Source organism: Pongo abelii, chromosome 5 (assembly GCF_028885655.2).
Source record: "Pongo abelii isolate AG06213 chromosome 5, NHGRI_mPonAbe1-v2.0_pri, whole genome shotgun sequence".
Lineage (NCBI taxonomy): Eukaryota > Metazoa > Chordata > Mammalia > Primates > Hominidae > Pongo > Pongo abelii.
Genome location: NC_071990.2, coordinates 150,124,602 through 150,136,361, shown reverse-complemented (window position 1 = coordinate 150,136,361; position 11,760 = coordinate 150,124,602). Strand labels below are relative to the sequence as shown.

Genomic DNA, 11,760 nt, shown 5'->3' with positions numbered 1-11,760 from the left:
ACTCAGATTCTTCATTTGAAAATGATAATCTTAGACTCAAGATGACTTCCAAAAAATATCTTGCTGGTCTAAGGTGCTATCATTATATGACTCGATTATGCATATTTGAAACTAAAGCAATAAAGTGGCAAAGAGAATCTGGGTGGATGTCAGAGGGTGAGTTCTGGTGATGGCAGAATTGCAGACAACTACAATTTTCCCAATATATTTCATTATTTGACCACTTTATAAATTCTTTTTCATTTCTACTCCATTCATCTTTAAAATACCCAAGAAACAACAAAAAAGGCATATTCAACTGAAGAAATTTATTTACTTTTTTCTAGGTACATAGATGACATAATTATAGACAAGTTTTGATACATAGGAAAACCCTTCCGTCCACCTCTCTTTATACTAAATGAATCATCACAATAATTTTTACAATTTTTAAAACAATACACAGCTTTCTTGGGCTGAAGCAATTGCAAGAACATATGGGTACTGGTATATTACAGCTACTTACAATGTTTTTAAGAACAGCAATGGAGAAAAATAAGTTATTTAAATATTGATTTCATATACAGAAAGTGCAATGTTGTTAGTTGTTATATAACTTGCTCGACAGTTTCTTTTCTCTATCAATCAATTTTAAATCAAGATAACTTGGACTCAGACTATTATTTTTTTTCTGAAAATAATACAGTACACACATGGCAGCAGTGACTTGGCAAGTTGACCTTTTTCACTGCAGTTATGAAAGCAAATTTTACTATGTCAGGAACTGATTTCCAATAGATTAGTAATTTCCAATTTCACCCATACCTGGGGGTTCAGGACAGAGAAAAGGGCCTCTGACGAAGGCAAGGCCATGAAACAATATCTTAGTTATCTGGGTACATAAATAGTACTAGTTGGAGCCGACTGCATTTCCTTCCAGACAGCTTTGAAGTGAAAATCATACACAATGTTATGTGTAGCTACCTGAGCCGAACTGCCTTTCCAGGTTTCTTTTGTGCTTCCCAAAGACAACAATTTTCACCATTACTCAAAATTCTGTACCAAATGCAACTGATTAAAACTGGATATTGCTGAAGCCTACCACCTGTTCACTAATGTCCACAGGCAGCCCCAATCCACCTCAGTCAAACGTCACACCCAAACATTCAGCTTTTCTCAGACCAAATTAAATGTTTAAAGAAAAAAAAAAGACCAAACACTAAAGAAAGATATTTTTAAAATATTTAAACAACACAATAAAGTAAAAACAACCTCAGACCCCTCAGACTAGACATTCCCACTGAAAATTCTTTGTGGTCCCTGAATTTGATTTTTTATGCAAAGGCATTGATTTCCAAAGAAGTGTGATAAAAATGTGGTTTGGCATTCTCAGAAACTCCAGAAAGTTCTCTCTTCTGCTGCGACTTTCACTTAAATGAAAATCCTTCATGGAGAACGAATTAAAACTTGGAAATTCACATGAGATTTCTCTCTCTCCTTTGTTATCTCTTACACAACTTTTGTGTGGTTTTTTTGCTCAGCTTAAACAATGACAGGATCTGTCCAAATGTCAAGCCGAGGTATTTTGAGAGCAGGAAGAGAAGAAGCTTGTCTACAGCACCCACATCCACCACAGCACGTGAAATGCATTGAACGCTTTAGCTATACAAGAACCCTGCAGCTTCATTACATTGCAAATAGGCTAGGCCACAACCCGAGAGGACAAACATGAGCTGTTTTTAAGAGTTCAATAGAAATTTGGCAGCTTTAGCTTTTTATTCTACATTTCCACAACTTCTTCACATGGCATCTTATAGAAGATGAAAATTATTAAAGAAACATGCATTATTTTTTAAAAATGCATACTAATGCATGAAAAAAATACATCACCTGAGAATGTCTTTTTCCTCAGAAACATGGATCCAGACATAAGCAATATGCTAAAGATGGCTTTCTAATTTATGAAATCACTTCCCCTCCAACCCAAGGGAAATTATTTGTTTTAATAAGTAGATGAAATATTATAAAACTTTCAATCAAGAGCTTGTGGTCAAGGTGTTTGTTACAAATGATTGCCCTTTATATTTTAGATGATTGCATTTGATGCTTAAAATAGTGTTCATGATGAGAATGTAAAGGAAAATCATTTTGTAAGCAATGGAAACCATAATAGTTTACTTGTTTAAATTTACTGTTTGCTAGAAAACCAGACACTAGACTAAAAGAGGATAGAGGCCAGGTGTGGTGGCTCACACCTGTAATCCCAGCACTTTGGGAGGCCGAGGCGGGTGGACCACCTGAGGTCAGGAGTTTAAGACCAGCCTGGCCAACATGGTGAAACCCCATCTCTACTAATAATACAAAAATTAGCTGGGCGTGGTGGTGGGTGCCTGTAATCCCAGCTACTTGGGAGGCTAAGGCAGGAGAATCACTTGAACCTGGAAGACTGAGGTTGCAGTGAGCCAAGATCGTGCCATTGCACTCCGGCCTGGGTGACAGGAGCGAAACTCCATCATCTCAAAAAAAAAAGAGGATAGAATGTGCTGAAATCAGTTGTAAAACAATTTAAAGTAGCAAATACTTAACACATGGCTAATGTGGTTTGTCTGGCTCCATATTGAACCTTTGTTTAAATTAAAAGAATTATCTAAATTAAAAAAGAAGGATAATGGTATTAGTTGTAATACTGAAAAGACTTTTAGAAAACATCTTATACGTGACTTCCCTTTTTAAGGACATCTTTCTGAAATATGCAACCTCACAGTGACCTTTTGCAAAGATGATCCGTTAACTGAGGACTGAATTTTGGGATGGACATGGTCAGGATTCCAAGTCAATACTGCAGTGCGACGACCCACACAGTAACAACACTAAACTGGTTAAAACCAAAAGCACTTACTATGACTATAGACACACACGTGCACGCACGCACGCGCACGCACGCACACACACGATATCTTTGTGAATTTCAGATAGCTTGTCACTAGATTTGTAGTTAGCTGAAAAACCAAAAACCAACATGAAGTGTGTGGCTGATGAATACCTCTACAAAATAAGCCATGTTACAATAAGACGATTAGAAAAGCTCACTTTTGCTGAAAACATCCCAGAGAGGTTAGATGTCCGCCTAAGCTGAAGATGTGGAACTATGGTTACAGGGTTGTGGACACTAGTTAGATAACTGCTTAAAAGCTTATATTAAGGCAAATAAAAGCTGATTGCTAGAAAGCAATTATGAAAATGTCTCGTTTATCTAAAGAAGAACAGGATTTTTTTTTTTTTTTTTTTTTTTTCCTGATGCAGCCAGATGTTCTAACTTTTGAACAAAGGAGCGTGGTCAGTAATGTACAATAACTCTTGAGTCTGTTACTTTGGCCTAGCTAAGCCCGTCTGGCCCTTGGGCATCCTGCAAGATGACAGACAGAAGGGCAAGGGCACTATCAGAAATGGAACAGGCTGCCCCCTACTCCTCCCAGCCTCTACCAGTGCACAGAGACAGACTGGAGACAGAGCATTCGCAGCCAGCTGGCATCTTGGTTCTTTTGTCTTCTGAAAATAAAAGTAAGTGCTTGTCTTGTCTTTGGAGGTCAAAGAGAACCGCACTAACTTCCTCGAGGGGGCTTTTCTGGAGGAGAGGATCCTCAGTCCTGTGCCAAGGTTTCATGCTGTTTGGCCACACACCAGGCCTTTCTTCTGGATCTGGTCTGCACGTCCAGAGATGGAGGAATTGCATCAGCATCATATGCACAGTGAAAGGGTGGCTTTTGTCCAGAGAGGCCCATTCCAGGCCTGGTTACATGGCCTCAGGGCCTGGCGGCAGTTTGAAGAGTCTGGCTGCAGATAGGAGCTTTCTTATGTGTCTCTCCTCTGTGATGCCGGCCTCCTGAAGGCAAGTGTGGGACAGAGAAGGCACTTGGCTCAGTGTGCTGAAGCCTGCGGTGGAGAGGGTGCTGGCATACATGGGCAGACCAATGGAAATGAGCCAATCTGACACAGACGAAATGCATCCAGGAGAGACGGGCTTTCGGCAGATTTCCGTGAGTCCACCACTTGGAATCTGGATAAATTAAGAAAGCAATATGATAGAAACGCTCCATGTGTCATCGGAGGACTACTTCGCATATGTCTAAAAGGAACAGCACTGAAATACTGCATCGCTAGACTATTATCAGAAAGCGACAATGCAATGAGTGTCAGAGATCAAGACTAGCAGGAAAAATTCTTCTCTAAGATGAAACAAATCTTTAAGGAAGTGTTCCACAAGGTTCTCGAAGGTGTTGGAATGAGGTCAAATCCCATTTATGTGTCCAAGTCTCCAAACTATAAGCATTTACATATTCTGCTATTTTGTTTCACTGTGGACATGCTCTTGACAAGAGCCCTAAGGTAGTCTGAAGGGACAAATCTGGGTGATGGTGTGAAAAGTAGCACTCAGTGGGTAGGGTTTTTATAAAGGAGACTTTCCACTGTATTTTGAATCTATGTTAACAAGCAGAAAATTACATATTTAGTCAATACGGTTATGAAGCATTTAAAATACAATAATATCAAGGGTTGGCTGGAACAGGGAAATGTACATTTAACCTTGACTACTGGGTATAGAAAGGGCCTGCACCTTTCAGAAAGGTGATTTGCTAATGAGTGTGAAAATCTTTGGGATTTTATACAATTTTGATGAAGCAAACCGTCTTCCAGGAATATATACTCAGAAATTAACCTTTAAAGTCTACAAAGATTTATTAACAAGGATGTTCTTCATTACATTATTTAAAATAAAAGGTTAGAAAAATCAAATGTTTTAACTATGAGACTCACTACTAGAGTACACTGACCTACTAGAATACTTTGAAATACAATAGCCACCCCCCCTTATCCATGGTTTTGCTTTCTACAGCCTGAAAATATTAAATGGGGAAGTCCAGAAATAAACAATTCATAAGTCTTATATTGCATGCCATTCTGAGTAGTCTGAAGAAATCTCACACCACCCAGCTCTGTCCCACCTGACAATCATCCCTTTGTCTAACAAATCCATGCTGTCTACACTACTGGCCCTGCAGTCACTTAGTAGCCCACAGTCATCAGATCAACTGTTGCAGTACTGCAGTACTTGCATTCAAGTCACTCTTATTTGACCTTATAATGGCCCCCAAGTGCAAGAGTAATAATGATGCTGGCCATTTGGATGTGGCAAAGAGAAGCCATGAAGTGCTTCCTTTAAGTAAAAAGGTGAGAGTTCTTGACTTAATAAGAAGAGGAAAAAAATTGTATGCTGAGGTTCCTAAGATCTACAGTGAAAATGAATCTTCTATCCATGAAATTGTGAAGGAAAAAAAAATTTGTGTATGATATCTACAGGGTTTGGTTCTCAGCAAGCTTTCAAGAGATCCACTTGGAGGTCTTAGACCGTATCCCTCATGGATATGGGGAGACTACTGTATTGATAATATCAATTTTTTTTTTTTAAGTAACAGGGAAACAGATTCATGATCTGATAATAGCCAACAATCAGGTTTCGGTGCTATACATTTACTATTATGCATGTGCAGAGAAATGATTAGACAGAGTTTTAATGGACAAGTAAAAATTGTGTATATTTATGGTGTAAAACATGGTGTTTTGATAAATGTACACATTGTGGAATGGCTAAATCAAGCTATTTAACATATGCATTACCTCACATACTATATTTTGTGGTGAGAACACTTGAGATCTGCTGTCCTAGCAATTTTCAAGTATACATTGTTATTAACTGTAGTCACCATGTTGAACAATAGATCTCTTGAAGTTATGCTTCTAACTGAAACTGTGTCATTCAGACGGATTTTATTTTGTTTCTTAAGAGATGGGGTCCCACTATGTTGCCCAGGCCACCATCAAAATTCTGGGCTCAAGCAATCCTCCTGCTTCTGCCTCCCAAGTAACTAGGATTACAGGTGTGCACCATCATGCACAGCACTAGACGGATCTTTAAAAAGTTTTTCACAGTGTTGGGATTACGGATAATTTTCATTTTTTTTTTTCTTTCTGAAAGTGTATTTTCAAACATTTCTAGGCTGACCATGTATTAGTTTCTCCCCAGCTGTCTCCTTTCCATAGCTACGCAAGCCCTTGCCTACTTGGCAGTTGTTAGTATGCTCATCACTAAGCGTGATCACTAAATGTGACTCAGGAAGCTGGAGAACTGTGGGCTGCTCACCGCCATGCGGTGCTGCTTCCGAAGCTGCTTCACCCGGATCTGGTCCATGTTGGTGGCGACGTCCCTCTCGGGCTGATCCAAGTCCTCTGCGTATCTCTGCACCAGGGCTTCAGGAATCCCACAGCGGCCATGCTGCCAGGGAGAACAGGAATGTGATATCAAGAGTTATAAGGATTTTGTTTTTCTTTCCCTAAGATACACCACATATAACGTAGGGTCTCACTGTCACTTAGACTGGAGTGCAGTGGTGTGATCATGGCTCACTGCAGCCTCAAACTCCTGGGCTCAAGCGATCTTCTCGCCTTGGCCTTCCAAAGCGTTGGGATTCCAGGCATAAGCCACCACGCCCAACCCTAAAGTTTTAATTTGAAATGAACATATTTTCTTTATTGGTCAGGATGAATGCTTTAGAGGGAATACTTTTACATCTTTATCTTAAAGTACTGATGAGCTCTAGGAAAATGTTCTGAAGCATAGTTAAGGCAGAACACAATTATTCTACATTTTTCAGGCCAATGCCTTCACCTCAATCGGATCATTTTGCAAAATACAACTCCTCTGATGTTATTGAAGAGAGTCTTCTAAATGGCAGGAGGGAAGGACTAACTTCTGCTTCACAGATATTCAACTGTTTGCACTTTACCTGCTACAAGTGATACCACCAGCTCACTAGGCCAGCATTTACTGTATGGTCATTCTCACTACTTTTTATTTAAAGACATTCACTCAGGAAATATCAACGAGGGTCAGGGAGGTGGAGGAGGATCTGATTCTAAGGCATGCATTGTCATGAGAATTTTGTAATAAAGGAGTCTCAGGAATGCATCCTAATAGGATCTTATTTCCAGGAGTAAAGTACTGCTGTATCTGTTAGCATTGCTTTGTCTTTGGAGTCACTTGGTATTGGTAGATCTCATTTTTTTTGAATGAGAAATAATTTTTCATTATAGAGCTAAATGTTTTTGGTACAATGGGGGATTTTATATTATCTTTTTCCCATTACCCATACAGATAACTGTATAATACAATTATTATATCTGAATAGGGTTCTTTTGTCCACATTTATTTTATTTGCTCCTAGTAATCCCTCTAAGAGGTCTTCAGGCAGGTTATTTTTAACCTTGGTTTACCTACGGAGAGATGAAATGGGGAGGTGTCAATATCTGAACACATGTACTTTCAAGTAAGGTGTGGACACATGGATTCAGGTGTCTCCTGTCCACTGGGCTGGCTACCGGGCTAGCTTCAGATATGGGTTCATCTCACCTGGCTGCCTGACTTCTACAAACAAAGGCCTGTGAACGTGGTGGGCCCAGGACCTTTGATACCTTATCAGAATACGGCTCCTCCGTGAGATCGATGCCTTCAGCGTGCAGCTTGTTTTCAGTGAGCGTTTCTAGATCCACTCCCCGGGCACAGGAGACCTTCCTGGTCAAAGCCGGGCCCAGCTTCACACCGTGCTCCTGGAGGCTTGTGTTCTCGGGGAGCTCTGAGAGCCAGGGGGGTGGCCTTGTGCTTGGTGGGCTGCCAGGCGCCTGCCCTGAGAGAGGCCTGGGAGCCAGTGCTGGGGGACAGTCGCTCGGGCTGGCGGGGCTGGCGGGGCTGCCCTTTTTCACTGGCAGGCATGGTGCATCGGGACTGGGGAGGGTCCCACCGGGGCCCACGGGAACAGGGTGGAGTCCGTTAGCAAGGCGTTCTCTGCTCTTTTTGGCAGGAACAGGTGGAGGCTGTGATGGAATTTTGGGCTGCGTTCTCTGCTCAGCATCTACCCCTTCTTTGGTGCCCAGGGGATGATGTGTTCCTTCAAATTCGTGTCCTTTTCTGTGGCCCTCCAGAGGTGTCCTTGCTAAACCGTGTTTAGCCCCAGGAGGCTGAGCATCATAGTTGCTGGGCAAACACTGAGGGGGTGACAGGCCGCGACCGGAGGCTGCGATTGAGCCCTCCAGTTTCTTAGTTGTCAATTTCTGAGGTTCAGAAAATCTCTTGCTTTGGGTCAGTAGCAATGCATTGTCGACAGCAGAGTCTCGCTCCAGGGGCTGGGCCTTCGTGGAAGAGGCAGTCGTCTTCTGTGGCACTTCGGGTACAATCTGAGGGGGCGGTTCTGTCACCTCGGTAGGCACGTCTTGCTCAGCACCAGGCTCCGCTTGAAGGTCATCCAGGGAATGGGATCGGGGCCAAGTGTCCACAGTCTGGGGGCCCTCCAGGGTCTCACAGCTCCGGCAGATGGAAACTGGGAGGCTTCTTCGGTTTTTATTCAAACCAGTCACACCAGGTGGGTCACAGCTCTTGGACGTGTCTGGGGTGAGGCCACCACCCAGCCTGCCCTCCTCCTGTCCCTGCTTCAGTGCATCCCCTGATTTCATTAAAGGCAATGTTGGGTAATTGCCCAACTGGTTTCTGCTAAAAGACTTCAAGTTGGGCTCGGTGGATGACTTGGCAGATAGGAGGCTAGCTTTCCGAGTCTTGCCTGTGAGACAAGGGAATATTTTACAATCACATTTTAAAAGCAAATCAATCAAACGGATGCATAAAAGTGTGCTAACATAATTGAAATCTCCAACTCCCACATCCTATTGTTCAATTACACTAAAAACATAAAATCACCATTTATGACATTGGGTGATAGAGGGTTATTATGGTTCCATTTTTATTTTTAGAAAGAATTCTTAGTCTTATTAAAGGAATCATGAAGACTGAAATTAATTGGGTTACATGGGAAAGAAATATGCTGTGTCAAGCAGTAAAATAAATCTTGGCTTAAGTCTGTGCCCCTCTGCAATCGACGTGGAAAGAGGCTGATCATCATACCGCATATTGATGGGATTTGTTGGGTGAGTACAATTTCTCAAGGTCAAGATGGAAAAGGAGAGCTGGACTGAATTTCAGAACAGGTTCTATAAATGGTATCCCCTACAGAGTGATCAGTGAATACTCAAATCCCACCTTCCTTGAAGCCCCTCCTTTTAATAAATTTATCCTAGAAACAATCAACCAACCTGGACACAGACAGGTAAACTTATGTGAGTACTTTGCCAAAGAAAATCTACAAAATACTGATAAAGTTTTAGGTCCCAGCAAAGCAACAGTCCTAGTTACAACTGTCAGACTGATAACTGAACTATCAACCAGACATAATCTACTTATCTGATGACTGGTAATTGATACTAAACTGCTGCTGATGGATAAGCTTTGCCAAGAACTTACTTACAATTCATGGGCCAGGCAATGTGCTGAATGCTTTGTTCTCATCAGTACTTACATGCACACACACACACACACACACACACACAGATTAACTGTCCCTTGTTACATTTTTGGTTGATAACATGTTTGTTGTGTGCTTTGACCCTGTCCACCTGTATGTTCCACACTGATAAACACCAACATGCTATGCATTTGTAGGATATTATTGTTGTTACATAAAGATCATCAGTCTAGTGCTGCTACTGAAGATGCTGACCATGGTCCTACTTTTCATTATTAGAAAAATCATCACAACTTTAGGAGGCCAAGGAGGTGGATCACAAGGTCAGGAGATTGAGACCATCCTGGCTAACATGGCGAAACCCCGTCTCTACTAAAAAATACAAAAAATTAGCCGGGCATGGTGGCAGGTGCCTGTAGTCCCAGCTACTCAGGAGGCTGAGGCAGGAGAATGGCGTGAACCCGGGAGGTGGAGCTTGCAGTGAGCCAAGATCGCGCCACTGCACTCCAGCATGGCGACAGAGTGAGACTCCCGTCTCAAAAAAAAAAAAAAAAAAAAAAAAGAAAAGAAAAATCATCACAGATAAATGAAGAAATACCTCTTCAGAAAAAAAAATCGCATCAGATTTTAAAAGTAGGTTGAAATAGAAAATTATTAGAACCTCTTTAGCATAAATTTTAGAAATATGACTTTCTTTTCCCTTAACTCCCAATATAAAACTATATATATAAGTTCCATTTTTGCATTCTGCATTACATTAGAAAGATCCCTGAACTTACTTTGAGTTCAAAGTATGGTTCGCTAGCAATCTAGTTCTTCAGCAGGTACATCTGAATTCATTTGGGCATGAAAAATTCTGCCAGTGATATCTGTGAGATCCTTACCAATCACCAACAGTTGGGGGAATTAATTTCCTGAAAAGTTTTGGATATGAAAAGGTTATTAAGAGAAAAAAAAATTCTTCAGAACCTACATGAGCTACATAAGGATTCTGATGTTTACTGAAACTGAGGATGTACTGGGATACTAGGTGGGTTTTGCATCCTGTCTTGACCGAGGCTGTCTGAATATTATATATAGTTTGGGGAGAACTACTATCTTCCCAAGTTGATAGAAAACCTTGAATAGCAGGGCGTCATGGCTCAAATTCTGAGGTCCCCAAGATGCTTCTTAGAATTGGAATTAGAGTGAGGCAAACGAGGTGCCCAGAGGACAAACTCTAAGGAGGTGAATGCCGAGTCACGTGAGTGCAGGGCTGGTACCCAAGAGTGAGCACCTGCTTAGGGTTTGCATCCTGGACACCCACTTTCCTGTCCTTAGCCCTGGTTTTGGTGCCAACAATGGCTCTCAAACTATTTTTTCCCATGATTCCCAGTAAGAAATACATTTTACACTCAACATGTAGTACACAGAGACACACATGCATGTACACAAGCGCAAACACACACACAGACATAACTGAAACAAGGACTACAAGTGACAGTGCTAACAATACTAACCTTTATCTTAGGGGATGCTCTCTGATATTTTGTATTCTATTTTGTCTTACAAAACTGCTGTCCATGACCCACTAAACTGCTTTCATGACCCACTAATAAAGTACAACCTGCAGTTTTAAAAAAGTTTGCTTTAGTAGGTGCTTAGTAAATATCTTAACACATGGGCTACTAGATAGGATTCCAATGGCTGCTAAAAACTATCAAACTTTGGCATTTTTTATGACGGCCTTCAAGAGTTTGACAGAGATTTAGGTCACTGTGGCAGCATGAGCCTCTTACCATTGTTTCTCATCTTGCTACAATGGGAATTCTGGGGTCACGACAGGAAACCACAAAGCCATCCATGGTAACGTTTAGCCCACCTGACCCCATACCACTTAAGACTCCTCTTCTGTTTGAGACAAGTACGTTTTCTGAAATTTCATACTGATCACTTCCTGACTGGCTGTACAGAGAGGCCACAAACAAGAGATGTGGCCATCCAATCCTTCTCTCCTGCAGTAACTGCCTCGACACTCAGGCCGTGCAGCCGAGGCATTTAAGACACTGCTGCTGGTGTGACCCTGATGGATGGTCTACCTGGTAAATTGTTTTCCTTATGGATCTAATAGCTCCCAACACTCAAATGTTGGTTTTTATTGAGTAAAGAAAAGGGCATAGGACACACACAATTTAGGTTTTCCAGCTGCAGGTATTTTACACAATTTATTAACCTCACCCAGCAGCCAGGAGAATAGATAGGGAGGCTAACTTGGACTAGAATAGTGTAGAGGTCAGAAAGGAAACGATGATTGCTGAGTTCATGATAGGAATAGAATCGTCCTTTTGCAGAAAACTGTGCTTTGAAATCAGTACTTGTCAAAGCAGGTTCCCAGCGA

The 11,760-nt window shown here is 41.5% G+C and overlaps 1 protein-coding gene across 11 annotated transcripts in view; it reads right to left on the bottom strand.

Annotated features, from left to right (window-relative positions):
* Positions 1-288: 288 nt before the first annotated feature.
* SASH1 (SAM and SH3 domain containing 1) overlaps positions 289-11,760 on the bottom strand; it is a 281,596-nt gene continuing 270,124 nt past the window's right edge. For all 11 annotated transcript variants that reach the window (XM_063725047.1, XM_063725046.1, XM_054558281.2 and 8 more), the window contains 3 exons: positions 7,507-8,645; positions 6,179-6,310; positions 289-4,036 (listed from right to left, as the gene is read on the bottom strand). In XM_063725047.1, coding sequence (XP_063581117.1) covers positions 3,773-4,036; positions 6,179-6,310; positions 7,507-8,645 — 1,535 coding nt within the window. In that variant the 3' untranslated portion in view covers positions 289-3,772. The remainder of the gene's footprint in view (positions 4,037-6,178; positions 6,311-7,506; positions 8,646-11,760) is intronic.